At 45.7% G+C, this 22,077-nt stretch overlaps 1 protein-coding gene and 1 long non-coding RNA gene across 5 annotated transcripts in view; one reads left to right on the forward strand and one right to left on the reverse strand.

Annotated features, from left to right (window-relative positions):
* Positions 1–1,574: 1,574 nt before the first annotated feature.
* kcnq1.2 (potassium voltage-gated channel, KQT-like subfamily, member 1.2) overlaps positions 1,575–22,077 on the reverse strand; it is a 70,040-nt gene continuing 49,537 nt past the window's right edge. For all 4 annotated transcript variants that reach the window (XM_085913895.1, XM_085913893.1, XM_085913894.1 and 1 more), the window contains one exon: positions 1,575–2,771. In XM_085913895.1, coding sequence (XP_085770021.1) covers positions 2,625–2,771 — 147 coding nt within the window. In that variant the 3' untranslated portion in view covers positions 1,575–2,624. The remainder of the gene's footprint in view (positions 2,772–22,077) is intronic.
* Positions 14,668–21,068, forward strand: LOC147055152 (uncharacterized). The gene is made up of 3 exons (XR_015066528.1): positions 14,668–15,002; positions 20,390–20,482; positions 20,635–21,068. It is a non-coding gene; the product is annotated as an uncharacterized LOC147055152 (long non-coding RNA).

Here is a 22,077-nt window from a genome sequence, read left to right on the forward strand (position 1 = left end):
AAGTCCAGCACGCCACTGAAGGTAAATGTAGCACCTTCAAAGTGGACTGACTCAAGGGGAGGCAAGGCAGCTGCCATGCCAGCAACTGTTGCTCCGTCTAATTGCGGACGCCGGCCCACAGAACCCGCCCTCAGCTGCCGGCGGCCGACTCCGTTTGTCACAAAAGCTGACAAACACACGCGAGCGCGCACCTGTCGCCCGCTATCTGCTAGCACGTGGCCTGGCCAGACAGGTGTCAGCGCAAACTCCGAGCTGGACTCGGACCGGCCGCTCACCCGGAGCGTAATTGCAAAGTTCACTCAAATGGATCAGAGAAAAAGTTGTTTCGGGCCTGGCCGGAGAGACAAGTGGTGTCCATAACTGTCTCTTTAGCGGCTAAAAGCTCCTCTTTGTTCAGCGGCGGGTGGCTCCGTCAGAAATGTGTATCTGTGCTGAGCTTGGGTTTTTCTTAACCCCCACAGCTCTCCTCTGAACGTCCTATACAAAACAATGGAGCGGCTTGTCGGCCTTGGCGGAGGTCCGAGTTCTCTGAGTGTCACCAATTTGATTTGGAGTTTTATAGATTGAGTAACATGCGGGCGGCGGTGTAATGAGAAAGGGCTGCTTGGTGCTGTTGTTTTCTTTGGCTGTGCAAACCACTGACATGGCCGCTTATAGTTTGCGTGTGATTTACGGCCGCCGTTTGGGCTAATTTGGTCTTTGCAGAGAACTATTTTCAGCAGCGTATAAGACTCTTTCAAGGCTTGCTTTTCCTGACATCAGTATTCCCTGACCTTAGTGACCCAAGTTACATAGTTTAGGGGTTCCAAGTATGGGGTTTGGGTAAGGGTTTCCAACTCGGGTTTAGGTTTTGCAGTCAGGGTTCAAGCGAGGGTTAGGGTTTGGAAGTAGGGTTTTAATTTTTCAATCATTATTCCTTCCACAATGTTCCTATCTGGCACTAATCTCAGAATGCCAGAGAGAGATTCAAACCCACAACTTGTATCTTCTTTCCGAGATTGCAAGCAGCGCCTGTGACACGGTGGCCCTGGTGTCCCCCCCTCGGGTGTGTCTTTAGTGAAGGTCTGAGATCAAACTGCCTTTTGAAGTTGGATTCTCGCTCTCTCTCTGTCTGTCTGTCTGTCTGGTCTTGAGATGAAAGCAGCGGGCAGCTTGGCGCTGGCCTCTGCAGACGGAAGGTCCTCTCTCTCTCTCTCTCTCTTCCCCCTGCGGTGATGGAAACCAGAGGGCGAGCTCTAAGCCCTCCGCCCCCCCGGCCGGTGTCGTCTCTGCGGCTAATTGAAAGTGGCTTGGCGCTTATCCTTTCTTGCTCCCGCCTTGCCCCTTCCTCGCCTATCCCCCGGGATGACCCCCCCCCCCGCCCTCCTTCCCCCTTTGCTGATCTTGGGACATCCTCAGTCATCTTTTGGCATATGAAAGGCCAAAATGAAAACGGCTGTCTGGAATATTCCAAGTTGCTGTTCTTGATTGGCACAACATGTTTCACCTCTTTTTTTAATGATTGACAACAAAGCTATGGCGCAGAGGGGTGCGTATCATTTACAATCATTCACGGGATCAGTGCAATAAGGCAACATCTTTATTTACATCGCTTACAAAACTGTACAGAAGAGAAGATAAGCGAGGTGGGTTATCTCATGAATACACATTTTTTTTGAAAACAGCAGGACTCACAAACTTTTGAAATACTGTACAGGTAATGAATTTACTAGCAGCATGAAATTGAAGTTCTACCACAGTTGTGAATAGTAAAGCAAATAAAACAAAGTTGTGAAGCTTCCTTTGTATGAGTACTTTTGCTTAATACACAAACAAAATGCCTAAGAAAACAAAAACTGAGATCGGTTCCTCTTCTGCCCCCTGCTGGTTGCCTCGATTATTTCCAGCCCTTGTTTATTTTCTATTTCGCTGGGTTATCATGAATAACATTCATGACGTGAAAGGACAAACGACGAGCAGTCTCCCCCCCGCCCGTTTCTGGTTTCGTACCGAATTCTTGGCTCATTTTTTGGACCGGAGTTATTTGAAACTTCAAAAAGCCCCTTAAAGTAGATCCTGGGAGGATATAAAGAAGATTCCCGCCGGTGCTGCTTAAAGATGATTGATGGACATTTGGACAATTCCAGCGTAAACACAACTCTGCCAAGAGAGCTCCGTCCTTCCCTGCTGCAGCCATTTTTTGTTTTATTAGCTTTAGCGCAAGTCGTATTTCCAAACAGGACACGATAGCGCCGGGCTGAATGAAGTCCTCCCTTGCTCGTGTTATTCGATCGCCTCTAACAAACAAAGTCTAAATCTAGATGGCCGTGTGTGTGTGTGTGTGTGTGTTTGGACGATGCCAAGATAAATGGAATGATTTGTGGAATGCCTGCGTCGCAGCGTGGACTCCACATTTGGGGAATGTCAGTGCTTTGATTGCTCGCTCGCTAGCTAGCGTAGGAATAATATTAGGAAGAGAGGAGCGGGCACACATAAATTCCCTTTAGGAAAATAAATGGCAAAGGGAGTCACGGGTTTGGAAGATGCCAGGGAATGTAACGGGAAGATAAGACCCCAAAAAGGGGCTGGACCATTGTGATTCCTGCTCTAAAATTCAGAATGAAGAGGGTGGGGGGGCGGAGCCTTTAGAGGCCTTCGTCGATGCTGACCCCCATGCGTTTTTGGATGGTCACCCGACGGATGGAGGGCCTGGAAATGATCTCCGGCTTGGGCAGGAACTGCTCCGTGAGCATCCGTAGAACCGAGTCCATTTTCTGGTCCATCCGGTAGACCTGGAAAGACAAAAGCCTGTTTTGAGTACAGACGGAAGACACGTGACGACGAGCCGATGCCCGCCGCTCGTCAACGCCACTTTTAGGTTGGCTCCAGCCTGGATGCCTTCCCTCTCTTTTCCGTCTATTAAGCGCGTGCGTCTGACGGGCCGGACGTTTTTACGGCCCAGCGGGACGTTTAGAAGCGAGTCGTTTGCTTGAAATACGACGGCTATGGTAGGACGCATAAAATATGAAATACGAGTCGCACGGAACCAAAGGAACGACTTTGCGCTGTCGTCAATTCCATCTCTGGAATGAAAGTATTAATAAATCTAATATTCATAGTTGGTTTGGTTTTTCATGTTTTCTGAGAAGAAAAGAAAAAAAAAAAACCACATTAGCCGTTAGCTTGAGAAGGTGGCGATTTTTAAAAGCCAAACATTCCTTCTTAAATTGCGGCATATTTGAAGTGTCCTCCAGAAAACAAAGGCCAAGCATTTGTGGCTAATTAGCCCAGCGCACCTGCTGCTATTTTGTTTTGTTTCTGCGAGTCGCTTATTTGTGACTTTTGGTGGCATCGGAACGGCGGTTCCAGAAGGACCACTTGAGTGGAGCGGTTCCTTCCGGACTCCCGTTGCGTTTGAGGGAACATTTTTGATTAGACATCATAAGTTTCAAACTCAAGGCCCGGGGGCCAGATACGGCCCGCCACATCATTTTATGTGGCCCGTGAAAACAAATTTTCCATCGACTTTGTGTCATTACTAAAATTACTAATTGTCTTCACTTTAAAAAAATAAATAAAATAGAGACATTGCGAGCAATTTTTATTAGCATTCGCCTTTTTAAAATATTTGAATTTTATTTTTATTTTTTTTACTATTTTTCCAAATGAGTTATTCCTAATGGCCCTTTGAGGGAAACTATGACTATGATGCGGCCCGTGACAAAAATGACTTTGACACCTCTGCTTTACATTTTCAATGACAGTTCACCATCCATCTTGAATTGATCATATCGATTTAATTCAGATCGGTTGAGGATAAAATGGTTGGGAAAAATGGACGCGCCGCTTTGCTCAAAGCCAGAGTTAAAATTTGCCAAAAAGTACACTCCCGGCTTTTCTGACGTCCTTCCATTAGGATTCAAAAATTGGATTGATGAGGTCTGCTAATGGAAGGAGACAGAAATCATTGACATGATGGTCCCTGAAGGCAACTTTGAAAACAAAAGCAGTGGAGCGTCAGCTATAGATTATGACATCCTCTCCACGTTTGACACGAGCTGCTTTTAAAAGCCCTGCTGGAGACGCAGCGGGCGCCGTCATGACACATGCGGTGTGTTATGAATGTTACGCTTTCCATTCGCAGTCAACTTTCCAAAGACGCCATCTGGACGGCAAAAATCAAACGACGACCAGTCATAGCGCCATCTGTTGGGGAGGAATGTGGCGTTGTCGCATGTCAATGGCCTTTTGCTAGCATTGAGCTAACACACGTTCGTTGGACAAAATCAAACGGTTTGTCTGAACATTTTTGTTGTTTGATTCTATTTTCGAAGCACTCATTCATTGCCTTGTGGTCGGAAAGCCGTGCGAGCGAAAGAATGAGAACAGCCACTAAAGAATATTAGAATCAAATGTTTAAGTGTGTTTAAGGATAAATATATGAAGTCTCACTGCCGGAGCTAGACGCCCCCCCCCCCCCCCCCCGAAATATGCTTGGACCAAAATAATTTGGGTTATGTCCTTTTTTCATTTTCAACATTTTCACCCATTCCCCTATGGGAACATAATGAATATTTATGTAGTTACGTAATCAATTCCATTTTATGTAACTGTGGCAGTAGCACAGGGTCACTTCAGGTGAATGTGCCCATGCACAGACCCCCACTGCCAGCCAGCCCTCTTCACACACCACCGCTGAATGGAGAAAAGGGAGGAAGTGGAAGAAAAGGGGGGGGTAAAAATATAAAACAAGGCTCGCTGACATGCTGAAACCATTACGTGTTTTCAGCACCCAACATGCTGAGTGATGGCAGACGACTTAGTAACAGGGCAGCGCTTCGTGAGTCATTAGTCATTTGGACCCCCTTCCCCCCCCCCCTTGGGTGAAGGGTGTTAGGGTTAGGGGGGGTTACTTTTCTTTAGCACTAAACCATACTTGAGGTTAACCCGTCATGGAAAACAAGAGTAGATACAATCTGGTACATTTTCCAAGATGGCTTCACTTGAACCTATTGAATCGGTCTTTCAGTGAAGATTGATGATTGGATTTTTTTTGGAGAGCATCTGACAGTGTGACTTGATTGTATTTAAAGAGGAACTTTGAGAGACTTCTTCTTTCCTGACCTACGTCACAAGACTCCATATGATCCAACATTGTGCAATTGCTGACATGTGAGATGGGGCTACCTTCTCTCTCTCAACAAAGAATGCTTGTAGAATGCAGAAATAATCTCTATTTATAAATTAAAAAAAACAAACATATATTTTATCATGCAACACAAGATGATAAAAAAAAAATATATTAAAAAAGTAAAATAGTGTAAAAGTTTCTTAATTCCATGATCATTTGGATAGAAAACCAAATGTTATCCCCTTGTGTGTTTAAGTTTAAGGGTCCCCACAAAGTTCAGTGCTATTTTCCAGGACTTTTCCACAATTAAATTGGAGCGCTTCCGTGAGCTCAATATGCTCTTCCTCTCTGGTTTCCATACCGATGGAGAGGAGCAGCTGAAAACCACCAGCTAATGTAGCCAATGTGTAAAAATGGCTGACGTGTCCATGCGACCTAAAAAACCCCGAAATAAATAGTTTATATAAATATATATATATACATTAGGCTTTCCAAAATCTTTGAGGCTACTACCAATCACATTGGCGTGGTAAAACCTGGTGCACAGACTTTATTTAGTTAACAAAGGCCTTATCAAAAGTCTATAAAAACTATTCTGGTTAATATGTTACAAATCGCTTTCAGAGTTTTACCAGAGTGAGCGAACAGGGGGTGGGGAGGGGGCTAAATATTTACCGCTTACAAATACATTCTTGTCTTTATTAAATGACTGGCGACAGGCCTAGCAGGGGCTTTCCAATCTTTGAAACAGCTCTTGCCAATCAGATAGATTCGTCTGCTTATCTTGTGTAAAAGACCCCGTGGAGTTCTGCCAAGGAAGAAAATTGCGGCTGCCAAAAGATGAAGCGGCTGTCAGAGGAGTATACCGATCGGGCCGCTGTGGAAATATACCACTTGTATGCAAAAAAACAAACCAGAAGCATTTGCATGAAAAGGAAGCGGTCGTGAAATAGTTGTCGTACAAGTAGTCGGATAAAAACAACACCCCGCGTTGCGCAATTTAGCCGCACTCGTCGGAAAACTACGTCGGATCGCCAACGCTGAATATTTCTTGTTTTCAAAACGGATCCGTGGGCTGACGGGCGGGCTGGAGTAGCAGTCCGGCCCAGCGGGAATTTGCCAGAACGTCTGGATTACCCAATTTCAAACTTCAAAAGCCGACGTTTTAATAGATTGTAAACACCATGGGCGAGGGAGGAGAGCATTTGTCCTCAAGGACAGCTGAACGTGATTTGCTCCTAATGGCTCCCCCGAGTGGGGCGCTTCAACACTGTCATTAGCAAATGTTTTTTTTCCATTGAGTCGGAGTCACTTAGGTACACAAACAGGGAGGACTCCTTTGTGCCGTCTTCTCGACGAGACAGACGCGTGATAATATTCCTTTGGATGAAGAGCCGTCTCATCGTGAAGGACGCCGCGTCTCCTTCGGGCTCATTAGGAGCTTGGCAATGTGACAGCGTGCTCGAGCGGCGTGCGAAGGTCAACAAGCAGAAGAAGGCTTTTGATGACACAGTCAGAACAAAAAACAAATTGGAGTCTTTAAATTGACAGCGTCCATTGACACGCTACACTGCAAAAAAAAAGTAGGCTGAGGAAATTCACTTATAGTCTTTCCGAGAGCAATGACGGACTCAAGGTCAACGTCACGGATCGTTGGCGACTATGTTCCGGGCCCTCAAACAGGCGACTTGTTAAAAATGACTCCCCTCCTCCTCCACCAGCTGCCACGAACGTGCACTCGATACCCCCCCCCCCCCAGGAGTGATAACCACAACGCACTGGCGCAATCCCCCTCCTCCTTCCTCGCCAGGCTGTGGTGGCAGCCGGTGTGGCACACGGTCCGTCGCCGGGGGGGAGGTGCCACATCACCATGGCAGCCGCTCGACACTGCGGCTTTGTTGGCGCCGTCAATAGGCCAGTCAGTTTGATATTAGAAATGTTGGGGCGGAGCCTGGGGGGGGGTCTCGTACCAAACGTGTCAGCCTGGGCCAAAGTATTGAGATGTGGCAGAAATTCCAGAAGACACTAAGAGGGAGTCATCAAAAGTAATTCATTGACTGTGTTTACGTGCAGTCAGTGATCCTTTTAATCAATTAACAGGAAAGGGACATTGGGATTTCCTAGGGAAATGTTGTGGAAGGGATCATTGGAGAAGACTAGAAATTGGATTATTACTATGGTTGGCGTTGTTCACTCACTTTGGCCCCTAGGATGACAATAGAAAAAAATAAAAATCCCAAACTATTATAAGGACACCACAAAACTGGTCCAAAATGCACGCAATGGCCTAAGAAGCAGTCATGTGGCAAAAAAAAAAAAAATTCAAGTTGGGCACGGCACAAGGGACGTAAACAAGCGCTGTCACGGGATTAAAGATGATGACGATGATTTGTGTGTTTGCGAGGCCCGCCTCTCGCCAGCTGTCCGTCCCGCCCGAGACAGCGGGCTAGCGCCTGGTGCCACGGAGGCCCCCGACACCGTGCCAAGTCATCCGTGGGCGCGGCGGCACAGCATTTTCAAGAAGCTCCTTTTAAGAAGCATTAGCGCCATTAGCTTCCAGACAAAGAGGCGCGGCGGCGGAGCACAGCTGGGCCTCCCTCGCGTGAGCGAGTCATTGCCGCTAGCCAAGCAAATAAGGCTCGGTGGAGGTCCGCCTGCGCTGAGGAAATGTGAATGAAGGAAGGCGAGCGAGGGCTTGTGTACATGCGGAGAATGCGGCTGGAAGGAGATGTGGACAGACGGCTATTTCCCCTGGCGTCTGGCGTCCGGGAGACAGCCTGAAAAACAACTCCTTCCAGTTTGGCACCGTGACCCCTCTCTACATTCCTTCGTCAAGACCAACGCTCTGCTCTGCTCTGCTCTGCTCTGTCCGCCAGACAAAACCAGACATGAAACTGATAAGGCCAGATGAAACTATTCCACTCATCTCGTCCGTCCACTCGGCGGTCAAAAACGCTGGCTCCGCCGTGGTCCGCTTTCCATTTTCTCACTCCCAAGGTCAAATTGTGGTAAATGAATACTTGAACATTCTTGTTTTTATGATGTTGCATTCGCTGCGCAAACATTTGCTAATCTCGCTCGGCCTGGTTGCCCAACACTTTTTCCAGCGTGGGCGCGATCATCCGGCTCCCGCCAAGTGCTCCAGGTATGTCAACAAACAAAAGTGCCTCCCTCCGTATCTGACCGAAATGCATTTCATCGTTCGAAATATCACCTCGGCCTGAACAAAAGACGAAAAAACGAACATGACTGGGTGTGCTATTTTTAGAACAAGCATACACGGAACAGTTTGGCCTCTGGTTTTTGGACACTACTCAACAGCCAGAAACATGTGTCCACCTGTTGCCCCCCCCCACCCCTCAAAATCACATGACGCACCAGCTGTTGACACACACACACACACACACACACACACACACACACACACACACACACACACACACACACACACACACACACACACACACACACACACACACCCTCCTTATCCTCACGCCCGCTGCAAAAAAGGCCACGTCGTATTTTTAGCAATGTAGTAAACAAAGAGCTAAACATTACTCTGGTCATTTTTTTATTTATTTTTTTGCCCCCGCCCCGCTTTCCATGCCCCTCCCCTCAAAGCAAACAGACGGGACAGTCCATATTTAGATGAATGTTGATGCAGTAGGCGAGAGGAAATTCGACTGGGGCGGGGGGGGGGGAATATCCGCAGGTAGCTAAAGCCGCAAGCACGCCGTGTTGGCACGCGGCGCCAGACGCACGCCACCGCCGCCTCAGTACACCAACATAAACATAAATTCTATTTCGGGTTCGGTAAATATGTCAAAAATAAAGAAAACAGCTTTGGGGGGAGGGTGCGACTCGATTCGTTCGTGTTTATATACACGGCTGAGTCATCCGTGTTTAGGATGGGGGGGGGGGTCATTTGGTGTGCAATGTGCACGCGATGAGAAGGGAGGGCGCGGGAACAGTCACGCATCATGCCAGCCAATCAAATCCCCCCCCCCCCCCACCTCGAATTGGATTTGGAGTTTTCCCTGAAGATGAAACAAAAACAGCCCCATCTGAAAAGTTTTTGCATAATCCCGCAAACAAACAACAAAGCGTCACCTGCTTGGCAAAGCGAAACGTGGCGAGCCAGGAAGTTCGTCTTCATGCCAATTGAGCATTTTGGGGTGAAAGCAAAGGCATGGCACGGGATGGCATGGGATGGGGCGTCCAGTGGCCAGTGTATCATGGCTATGAAAGCGCACAATTGGCATTTCAGCATCTCCTCCCGTTGGCAGCCGTTAGCACGCACAGCTCATTAAAGCCTCTTTTGTGGCGTTTGAATGCCGGGACACCTCCTTGGCAGCGTGCTAAGCCTTTTGGGTGATGTCAGATGGGCGGGTCGGTCACGCCACCGCATCCTTTCCCGACGGAGGTTGACAGCGGATGATGCTGATGGTGGTGGCGTGACTTCACCCTGAATAAACAAGCCGGATTGCTTTGCTTCACCTTTGCGAGAGGCAATTCAAGGCCCAAAAAGGAAAACTAGTGGAACATAGAAGTGGCAAAGGTGGAAACTATGGAGAGAAAAAAATAAATAAATCTGCCTAAACTGGACGATATGGGAAATGTAAGTCGAATTTTATTCTTTATTTTATTTTAAATATATATAAATAATATTTTATATTCTATTATATATATTTTACAAAATATAAATATATATATATATATATTTTTTTTTGTTCCCCAAGAAAAAAAATGCTATAGTCGCGTGTTGATTTTGACAAATTGAGAAGAAGAGGGAGCTGAGGACAGGCTGATGACACAATTGTTGACACAATGCGGAGGTGACTAAGGCCAACGCCTTTTACACTCTTGGAGGGATTTAGGCGTATTTATGTAGTCCAGCCCGCCTTGAAAACCACAACATGACCTCATGATAATTCCATAGGGCAACCAAACGTGTACGGACTATTTTCAAGCACACGAGTGGCAAAGCGAAAAGGCAAGCGCAAACTTTCTCGAAACAACTCTTGGTATTAAACAGTGCACCGTTTGTGATGTTTTGGTGCGTGCAGGCCCCCCCGGCCCCCCGGCCCCCTTCCTCTCATGCCGTGTGGAAAGCAGTGAAACAGGAAGCTCACATCAGACATCAAAGTGGCCCTGACGTCACTTTCTCATGACCGTCACACGTTTTTTTTTTTCTTCTTCCCCCCCTCCTGCCCGCTTTTCATGGTGGCTCTTATCGCATTCTATTGTTGTTTTTTGTTTGGTCAAATTCTTGGCCACCTGCACGTGCGTCCCTCCCTCGTCCAAACACACATACGCACGCACGCACACGCATTCCCCTGGAGTGAGCTCATCGGAGCGGCATCTTATCGGCCATCTCGCGAGTGTGTCGGTGTTTTGACTCGTGAGTTGTTTGGATTCCCAGAATAGGGACGTCGTCGAAATAGAACATTCCCGATCGCTGACCGCTCATTCGGACGTTCCATCCAAATTCCAACGTCGCTCTACTATATGCCGTCAGTGTGGTTCTGGCCGTCTGCAGACGCTTCATTAGGTACACCCACATTCGCTACTTGACTTGAGTTTTGGATTCACTTCAAATGACGTTTACGGACTTCAGCTCAAATGCAAAAATTGGCACAATATGTCAAGTAGAACATGTGAAAATCATTTGGGGGTTATTCAGAGGGACTTAAAATGGTGGCAGGTGTGCGCCGAGTGCCGACTCCTATTCAAAATGAATCGAAACGTCAACACAGCTAGGATGGGGTGTGCACACTTGTGCAAACACATTATTTCAGTGGTTTGGTTTTACTTGCCCTCTTGAAAAGATTTTTGTGTCGTACAGCTTGTAAAAAAACACAAAACTAATGGAAACGATTTGTCTCCATTTTTTTTTTGGCACAGGGGTGTGTAGACTTTTTCAATTACGCCGACGTCTGGCAGCTCGGGAACGCCGGCTTTCTCGGGTCAATCCTAAAGGGCTACTAATGCTCTCACCTCCCTCCCCCCCTCCCCTCGGGCAGGCGCTGATGTCAAGTATCACTTTGGTTCTGTAATTAGTTCCTGACACATTAAGAAGAAGTGGAAATTTCCTGTGGCTTTTTTTTTTTTTTTTTCCCCCTTCTTAACCAGATTTCAATCTGGGGAACGTTTTGTCGGCCGGGACACGCCTCGCTGCCATTCGCCGGCTGGCAAGGCAGCCACATCTGGTTCTTCTTCGTTTTTATACCAGCAGACCCTCACGCTGTCTTTTAGAGCTATAATTCGCTTGCGGCTCTTTTTTTTTTTTTTTTCCATTTTCTCACTTTTGTCTGCGGCTCTTTCTTTCACTTCAGCGAAACTCTGGAAGAAAAGTTTCCTCGACAGCAAAGCTGGTGGAAAGTGTTCCAATTGGTGTCATTGGTGAAACAAGCCAGAAAACGTTTTGCGACATTTTTTGTTTTGTCCCCGTTGGCCTTTGGCCTTTCTCCATCACGCAGCGGTTATGATAAAGACATTAGCAGCTAGCATACCACAGTGGCATGAATGGCGTATTGTCCCCCTGATAGCTCCCGAGCTAGCTGGTCGCTGGACTTGGGAAGCGGGCCGCTCGTTTACCGTGGGGGGCCTTTTCTCGCGGCTGCGTCTTCATGCTTTCAGTTCTCATTAAAAAACACAAAAAGGAAACGGGAGAGGCCCCTCGCAGCTCGGGCATGGGAGATTTGGCTACGCCCGGGCGCTATAATATGCGCTTCCAAAAAAAACGCTCTCTAACGCCGCCGTGTAACAAGTCCTGGCGGGCCGGCCGTGTAATTGGCCCTCCTTAAAAGGAGGCGACGGGGATCTTCCTCTGGGCTGGGGCTGCCAGGCGGCAGGAAGTAGTAAAAGAGCGTGCTGTCTCTTCATTTACGAGGTGCCGCTCGGGTTTTTTTCCTTTGAGCTCCCTTTTTTTCCTGTCACTCAGTGTCTTTGGGCCAAGGAAGGGGCGCTTGAGTATATCACGTCTATTCCTCTTTATCCTTATTATAATACCTCCCTGCTAGTGCACAAAGTGTGTTTGTGCAGGCAAAAACACACAAACACACACACACAAATAAAATAAAAAATAATATATATAAACACACACAAACTAAAATACAATATATATAAATGAAATAAATACATAAAATGTGTTTATGTCAAAGCCAGAAGGCCATTTGTTCCCAAGTTTCAAGATTAGACCAAGACCACAGGTGCCAAACTCAAGGCCCGGGGGCCAGATAAGGCCCGCCACATCATTTTATGTGGCCCGCAAAGACAAACGTGCATCAAATTAATGTGTCATTACTAGAATTGCAAATTGTCTTCACTTTTAATAATATCTTTCTTTTTTTTTTTTTAAACATTTGACCAGTTTTTACTCGTCTGATTTGAAAACGAGTTATTTGTCAGTTTGTTTTGTTTTTACTTTTTATATATATATAAATAACATATTATTACATATTATATATATTTTATATTTTTACTGTATATATTATGAGGTGCTCATACATTTATTTATGTTGACAGTCATAATGGCCCTCCGAAAGAAGCTATGACTACAATGCGGCCCGCCAAAAAAAAAAAAAAAAAGTTTGACACCCCCGGCTGTAGACCAAGACGAGTGGGACTGTTCCTTTGTTAGTTGCCATCTTCGGCACTGCCTAGAAGTAACAAGCAGCATCATGAAACTGTTTTAAAGTGTGTGAAAATGCCCAATATATCTCCTTGAAACTATTCAGGCCCAGCGTGCACAGCGTCAAATGAAGCCCGATGGCTTCCCTAAATCTTCTCTCCTAGTGACGAGGTGAATAAATGGCGCTGGGGTCAGGCGGGGCCTGGTGGCGGCCATATTTCCTGAGCCTCCGCCTGTGGTCCTCTCAGTCCCAAAAACATACACGGACAGATAGTGGGTGGATCCTGCCGTGACCTTTCACCCCGACGGGGGCTCCCTATAAAGGGTCACGGGAGGCCGTGTTGTGTCGAGGCCAGCACCTGGATCACTGGACTTACAACTTGCATGTGTATGTTTTTGAGGGGGGGGGCTCTGGGGGGAATGAATCAGCCACTTAGTTCAGCCACCCACCCCCTCACTTACAGAGCTTGCCTCAACAAGAGCCCAAGGTCAACTCTCACCCTTTCCCGTATTTCTCGTGCCCTTCTTACACGCCCCGCCTTCCCTCGTGGGAAGCGAAGAGCGCACGAGGAAGCTTTGAAAGAGTGCCCATGTTGGCAGGAAGAGATGGGGAACACAGATGAAATAAAAATTGCCCATGGCGGCCACCCTGTAGCTCCGCCCCTGGGCACAATACAAGGTTGACTGAGAAACATGTGCAAAAGCAAAAGGTGATAACTTTGAAGAATTGAAAATATAACAATCAACTTTGATTGATAGATATATAAATATTTGTAAAAAGACTTTGATCAATATTTGTCGTTCACTTTAACATTAATCTCCAATTCAGTGAATTTCGAAATCATAAATCAGAAGGGTGTTTCTAAACTTTTGACCAGTACCATATTTCACAATTCGATTCATACATTAATTCATATTTTACTGAATACATTTAATCATACTTTACTTTGGGTAGAAAAAAAAAAAGCCTGATTGATGAAGGATTTATCTACGTGCATATTTTCCGCGGCATCATCCACATCAAATTTGCCACTCATATTTTTGAACGTGTGCCTTGGCCGGGATTCAAATGTAAATAACAGATGAGCACTTTGAAAAGTGTTGGTAAAGCAAAGGCAGACGAGTACAGCTGTAATTGCACGTCTGAAGGAAAGCCGTAATTAAGTGCTTTGGCGCTGGCAGCGAGCGAGCGAGTCTGCAGCTGATAATCAAAAAACTGAAGAAGGAAAAACAATTATGCTTAATCAAGCGTCACGTCGTTTTTTGCTGACTATTTATAGCAACATCGAGGAACGCACCGGGCTTCTTTTGCTCGAGGGCTCCCCCTGCAGTTGTTATTTGCGTTCAAACGGGACAGACTACGATGAGGATTTGATACACAGAGACAAATGTAGTCGACTAGTCAGCTGAAGTAATTTTTAATTTTAGAAACAATATACGCTTGTGAGTTTTGCTGTATTGTCTGTCAACACGTGCTGCTGCACACTTTGTGTTCAAAAAGCAATTTTTTAAAAAGAAAAAATGTTGCGGCACCACTTTAAGCTTATAACCTTTATATTTCATTTCGTAAAAGAACTTGTTTTTTTTTCTCATCCATTTCAGCGATAGTAATTTTTCTTTTTTGGAAACTCTAATAACTGCTGAGCATCGCAGTACCCAACTTAAGATGACTTAAATTATGAGGGGGGAAAAAAAAAACTGTATTGCAGGTAATTAGGGCTCTTGTGGCAATGACAGCGACTTACCCCGACCTAGTGCAACCTGATATTAAGAGCTCAAAGTCACTAATGCACAGTGTTGCTTTAAGGATAAAACCATTAACGTGATCCTTGCGCTCTCCCCCCCCCGCATGGTGTGCGCGTGCGTGTTTGCCAAAGCGTATCCCTTACCCTGTCATCACATATGACAGCAGTTTGAGCCAAAGGCAAGAGAAAGGAATCCAATTTGCGCCCTCCACACCACGGCTGTCACACTCGGGTCAACCTCGGACTAATAAGGTAAGCGCTTGCGCGTGCATTCGGAGGAATCCGAAACGGCGTGACGCACCTGAGGGCAGACGGCGTGCGATGGCTGAGTACAAAATGTTGATTTGTGTGACTCTTATGGATGACATCTGGCGGTAAGAGAATCTTTGGCGATGTTGACGGGCGGGGGGGGCCCGAGGCTGTTGAGAGGTGGCCCCACCCACCTACAGCCCCCTCCCCACAATCTGCCTCCTTCCCACCATCACAAAGAAAATAGGCCCGTCAAAGCCAAAAGGTAAGCAGAGCAGCAAGATGAGAATAATAAATGGAACGTCTCCATAAGGTGACGGTGCCAAAAAACGACATGACGGATGATCGTTTTCAGCATTTCACAGCTTTTGCAATGCACTCAACTTTCCAAGTCAACCCAAGGGACAAGCTCAAGTCCAGTTGCAAAAAATTAAAAAAAAGCCTCTAAAATGAATTCCAACACATTGATTGCAATAGTGAGTGAAAGAAAATTCTAATTGAATGATTTTGCCAATTTGTTAAACCCCAATGTTCAATTTAAAATGATGTAAACTGTTCCCCGTTGGCCAAAGAGCAACTCCTGTACATAAATCAGCAGCGTAATCAATAAAACAGCGCTATTTGATCGATTTATGTCATTTTAATTTGCATCTCAATGGTGCATTAAATCTAAACGACAAGCGGAGGGGGGGTGAGAATAAAAAAAAAATCTGAACTACATAAATCAACCATACCCTAAAAATAAACCAGGGAAACTTAAAAGCATACGTTTGGATTGATAGTCATTTAATTGTCCAATTATAATTTTGGAGAGGGCGTACGCCTGCAGCCAGTCTCAACAACGTCATGTTTCAATGGCGTCATTTTGGCTCTGTGCAGTTTTCTCTCCCGGCCTTTGTGCTGCATGGACCAGCAGGCCGGTGCAACCGGATCCAAGAACTAGCCGGGTCCATCAGATAGGCCTGCGTCTTGCTGGGCGTACCTGTCGAGAGCCGCCTCTGCCCCCACCCCACCCCACCCTCTCTAGCCTGCCCCCACCTGCGTATCAGGATAATGAGCTGCATTTCGGCCCATTACGGGTTGACCCCGAGGACTTTCTCTGCCTTGTGCCAGTGATGGACAGCATTGAGAGGAATGCCATTTTTGGCATGGTAAAAACCAACAGCAAATATGTGCGCCGTTGTGGGTGTGAACATAGCTGACGGATGGATGGACAGACAGTCCATACCTAGATCGCAAGATATATAAATATAGCGATTGTTAGCTAGCTAGCTAGCAAAAAAAGCTTTCCCGACTATTCCAAAATTCCCCAACTATTCTCATTGATCCCATGGGAAGCTGCCTTCAGCACCACAGCACTGTTACATCAACACAATAATGAGGGTGAGTCAGAAGCAGAGCGGCACGGCATAGGCCATGAGAAAATATGCGGCAAACGCTCGGCGCCATATTTTGCACGCACCGATAGCTTCCCGTCCATTCGTGCAGATCTGTAACACCCCTTGCTCGTCTCTCACGCTACCGTCTTCTTTTCCTAATGAGTCAAGAGAATTATAATGGCCGTCCGCCGATTGTTAGAACAAGCTCCTCTTTGTCTGTGGCATCCGAGCAAATTGCTTTGGCGACTCAGCCGCGCCGGCGGGATCGGGAAGACCTCCAAGGCCGTGCCCTCGGAGCGAGGCACGCTCATTACGCTCGGCGCGGGGCATAATTTAGTGCGAGTGCATAAAAATAATGCGGCCATCTTTGCAAACAAAAGAGCGGGCCGAGGTCAGCGGTGGCGGGAAGACCAGTCGGTCGTGCGGACTCCATGGGAACTGTGAGTCAGGCAGAGCTGTCGGCGAGAGTGCGGTGGAAGCCGACGGGAACCGCCGGCCGGCCGACCACACATTCGCCAACGCGCACACACACACATAAGCGGCGTTTTCCATGTTCTGCTCTGTTTAGCCTCTTTAGTTTGACTCTACTCATCCAGACATCTTTGAGCTAGCTTAACTTTTATTGACATTGCCGGATTTTTTGGCGCTCGGCAAACACAGATGTCGAAAGGTCACGAAAATCCAGCGCACCTCGTGACTAATTCAGGTCAACGGTGACGCTGGAGATTTTTCAAGAGCTGCAAATGAAATCTTCATTTTTTTAAATGTATTTATTTATCTCGTCCAATTATCGGTGAGTTCTTTTGGTGTAAATAATTTTAAAATCTTTTTTTTTTCACCAAAAATAATTTGCCAGATTTTTTCATTTCAAGGCAAAATGGCCGAGGATATTTTCACGAGCGTGACAGAGTCACGCTAATGAAACCCTGACTGTCTGTTAACGCGAGACAGATTTATAGCAATGACGGGCGAGCGCTGTCTTTCATGGTGGCTTTTCAAATTAGCTTCAGTACAAAGGGTGGGCGGGATGCATTTATGCTTTTTAAGGAGCAAAGAAAACAAACACGAGTCGGGATTGAGGGCGTTGGTGTTTGTCGCTCGCCAGTCTCGTTGACTTGCGAGTGAAGCATGTGCGGGCTGTATTTTCTTGGCTTTGTCTCCTGGAAAGAGTCATCGTAACAGCCTTAAGTGTCCCGTCTTTTTTTTCTGTTGTTGTTGTTTTTTTTTTTACGAGCCACATTAGTGTTTTCCATCAAGCTGTAATTACAGCCCATTCATGAACTCGGGAGGGGGGCCGGGGCGGCACTCTGCTCCTTAGAAAGCCTTGAATGGAAGCGGCTAGCTAGCGCTGCCTTATGGGAACACATTTTGCAGGAACTGCCGTCTATTGATATGCAAAGTGGAGAGACGCACCGGTATGCAAACGTGCCAGCGGGACAAAAGCGCAACGGGTCCTACTCGAAGACGCTCAAACGTTTGCCGTGGATGGCGAATTTACAAAAATTCCAGATGGCGTGAGGCCTTAACGAGCTGATTACAGTGTAAGGACGGAGGCGGTGACACATACGTAATGACACGGGTTTGAGCGATTTAGAGGAATGTCTAATTGGGGGGCTGTAAAGATGACATGCCGTCATTGGGTTTTACTGCGCCGGCCGCCGTGATGTGTTTATTTCCATCCCCCCACAGCGCTAAGTACGGCATCGGTGTGAGGCGTCAGCCATTGTGTCTGTTTTGGTAGTATTTCAGAGTTGCATCATCCGGTTACACACAGCAATTATGACACAATCGGGCCCGATGCGTACCAAGACGTAATTCCGGCTCTTTAGCAATCGGGGCACGTACAGTAAAAGCCGAAGAGGTCAATGAGTTACACATCTTGAAAACGCAACAAAATGGCCGATTGTGTCTCAGCGGTGATAAGCACAGAAGACTTCGAAAGCTTTCAAATCAACCGATGGTTAACTGAGTTACTTTCAAAGTCAACTCATTAGGAAAAGTTACGTTTTCAAGGGAATTATGGCAACAATGTCTCTCGCGTACATCCAGAAAAGCCAAGATAAAATAAAAGCAGTTGTGAGTATTTGATCAAGCTTAGCAGCTCCAGTGCCTCCAGCGTTGTTTAATATGTGACCAAAGGTTTTAATCTTTCCTCCACTAGCGTATCATATTGAAGGATTTTATGTGGCGTGTAAAAGTTTTATGAGCTCGGCAGCCAGCGGTGTAGATAACGTCCTGCGCGTGGCTGACGGCAAATGTGTAGCTTGTTTCCACTAGCCTAACCCACTAAGCCACAGGATCGCATTTTCAAGAGTTTTCTGGAGCGAATTTATGATGTTCAACAACAAAGTGCGATTAGCCGGCACGCTTCACTCGCATTCAGTGATTAAACTGCCTCAGGTTGTCCATTTTTGAACACAATCAGATCAATTTTGTCGAAGCATGACACCTGAGCAGCTTCCGCCATTTCCTCTCCCGACTAAGTGACGTTTTTTTTCACAAATATGTACAAAATGTCTCGCTGGATTAATGTACCAAAACGTAATGGCTAGCCTGCGAGCTAACATTAGCATTAGCAACATTTAGCAGCACATCTGTGCCATTTATCTGAGCAAAATAAAAGCGACAGAACATTTTGACCAAGATTCATATCTTGAAATTACGCTCGTAGAGAAAGGAAGCGAAAAATCCAGCCTTTCACTTTTCTAATTCGCTGTTTGTTGACTATCATCGCTTGCTTAAGATTTTGTAAGGTCAAAATTCGGACTATTTTCATCCGTCTGTCTCGTCGACACGGTTCCGACTCGGTGGCGAGTCATCAGAATCTCAAGGACTCGTTCGTCTTACAAATGCGCAACGTGGCCCTGAAATGGTTCGTTGAAATTCCTGTGCTTTCCCAAGCATGCCTTTTGAATATTTTGTTGTATTTCCTGCCTTGTCACGACTACACCCTTATATTACATTACATACATTCCAACGAGGGAAGATGGTGAAATGTGTTTATGTGCGGTTAATGCGATCTACAGGCCCGCTGTCATCACAGACCAATTTTACAATCCAATGCAAATGGAACTTTTTTTTTTTCTTTTAGCACAGCACAATTTTTAGGACCTTTAAATGTTCACATTAGTGTCAAATATAATCTGGAATTAATTCTGTCCGCATGTAGCTAAGAAGCTTACTTCCCCTTCTGCTCTGTTATTGTGCAAGAGGCTTGATGTGTGTGTGTGTGTGTGTGTGTGTGTGTGTCGGCATTTCCCCTTGCAAGCTTGTCACACTCCATCTTGTGATACAACATGCACACAAGCGTGGCTGCATGCTTCTGCGCAAGGATGACTCAGCCTCTTTAGTGACTCCAGTTAGCAGATCTGCACTAAGAAAATAATACTGTCATTATTATGTCCACGACAATCACGGCTTTGTTTACACAAAAGTATAATAACTCAGAAACAAGGAGTCGGCGTGTCAATTGTGTTTTGAAGGACAGCCGTTGGGGATTAAAAAGAAGGAATGCAAATTAATTTTGGGTTAGCTTTACAAATGGGGGACGAGAAGCCGCACTCTTCTCATTGCTTAGGAAAATGTGGAAGTTCCGCTACATCATTTCCCAAAAAAAAAAAAAAGTTACGTACTGCAACTTTAAATATTAGTTGTTTTATTTTTGCACCACATTATAAATATTCATATATAGGGCGCACAGGCCTACTATTGATTTTTGAAGAAAAAAAAAAAAGAAACGATTTTAAAGTGCAAGAGCGCCATTCAACTTAATCCTGCTAACATGCTAACAAGCGTGTCAAGCTAAAAACATGCTCACACCAAAGTAAATATGTGTGAATATTGACTCATACTAGGTCAATGGTTTGAGTAATGGTGCCAACCGGCAAAGCTTCATTACCTCCAACGTGGCTGGAAGTAATGAGCGGCTGGCCAGACCTAGCTATTAGGCCAGCCTCGCTCGCCGCAGAATGCGGCCTGCCTGCTCAAGTGGGCCCAGTGTAATCTCCCAAACCAAATCAACACAGGCCTTTTCCTGCCTTTCAAGCCGTACACGCCGCGCTTGTCGTAAACTATATCGACTGTCATATCCTGTCGACATGATTTTTTTTTTCATGATGTGCGTGTGATCTTCAAGCACGTGAGATGTTACAATCAAGCCACAGTGAACATTAAATGACAAATGGCGGAATCAAATAGCAATGTCAAAAATCCATATTTTTCTTTCTTGGTTTATTTACTTCATATTCCAAACATTTTTTTTTTTTTTTTACAGCTATGATATGGTCGTGGTTAAACCTTTTCCGTAAACAACTTTATCCGAGGCCTCGGATTGGCTGAAACTGCCTTTCCTTCATCACATGATCAGGTATTTATGGATATTTGCAACAGAATAGTTACAATCATTTTTTATAAATGAATGAATCTTGTACTATACATGAATTGAAATGGAAATATATTGGTTGGTATATTGGGTAAGTTAAATATATATTTGTGTATTTATTTGAGACAATCTTACAGGCAGCATAGACGTGGTCTGCATGTCTGAGTGCCTCACAACAGACGTGCGTGCCGACGCGTCAGACAACAGACAAACACACTTTGTGCGACAACACGTTTGTGCTCAACAGCTGACGGGGAATGCCCCGCGCACGCACGCACGCAAGCTAGCTGGAGGTCGGCCACAATGTATACAAGGGGGCAGGTCGACTATTTGGAGCAGCTCAGGCATGTGCGACCTGCAACAAATCACACAGCCACACACGCAAAGTGCGGGCAAGGGACAGCGAGGGCACGCCAGGCTGTTGTTATTCTAGTGCACGCTGGCTGAGTGGACTGTGTAATCTCCAGGGTGGAGTCCATATTGGGTTTCGGGCTAATTTACTGCTTTTTGGCTCACTTGTTGTGTGATTTTTGCAGGGGGAGAGTGAAACAAATCAAAAATAAAAAAAAATCTCGCCAAGTCAAGTGAGGTTGTGGCTCTTTAATGTTCATGATATGAGGTGTAATCAGCCTCAATGGCCAACTGCGACAAACAAACACTAAATTATAGGTGTCAAACTCGAGGCCCCGGGGCCAGATCCGGCCCACTATAAAAATACGTTTTTGTTTTTTTTGTCATTTGTCTTCAGTTTGAACAGACATTTTTTTTTCCCCCAGCAAATCTTAACATCATTGAAACAGTGCTCGTGGCTACACCGGCTCACCTCCTTCGTGTGTATTAAAAACAAAGTCACAGGACCAAAATAGAAACACGGCAAGGTATGCGGGTCGCTCGAAAGAATCCCAAACAAAACAAAAATATGCGGCGCTGCGACCACACCTTGGCGTGCGTCACAATCCCAATCGGACGAGGAATGCGGTTGGCGTCTTTACGGCGGCGAGACGCTTTGCGAGAGATAGCGACATACGCCACCGTTGTCCGTCAAGACAGCATGGCATATTATCTATCTGATTGTCTTGTACTTTTATTGTCGTGTTTTTATTGGATTCCAGTGCGTGCTTTATTGCCGTTTAGGCATGTGTTATCCATTTTGTGCAGCACTAAAGTGTGCTAAAGAAATAAACGTCAACTTGGATTTTATTCACCCATTATTGTACTATGCTTTTAAAGTTTCTACTATATACACTATTAAAATGCCCAAATGTGGACCATAAACATAGAATTTTTTTTTTAGGCTCACATTGTTTTTGCTTAAAATACAAAAGGAAAAATCATGAAACGCAGCGCAAGCTACTTTGAGCCATGGAAAGAAAACGACAGCGCGGCTAACAATTTGTTTTCAGTCACTGACCCAAAAAATTAGGCACACCTGTAATTGCACAATATCCAATGCAAAAATGTTACCGTTTAGGAATAACCAAGTATAGGGAGAATTATTGCAATTGTAAAAATAGAGATTCCTTTTTAAAAAATAGGAATCACACATCGAGAGGAAGTCAACAGGCACTAACGCTAATTAG

This window comes from Syngnathus leptorhynchus, chromosome 6 (genome assembly GCF_054491065.1).
Source record: "Syngnathus leptorhynchus isolate UIUO chromosome 6, UIUO_Slep, whole genome shotgun sequence".
Taxonomy (NCBI): domain Eukaryota; kingdom Metazoa; phylum Chordata; class Actinopteri; order Syngnathiformes; family Syngnathidae; genus Syngnathus; species Syngnathus leptorhynchus.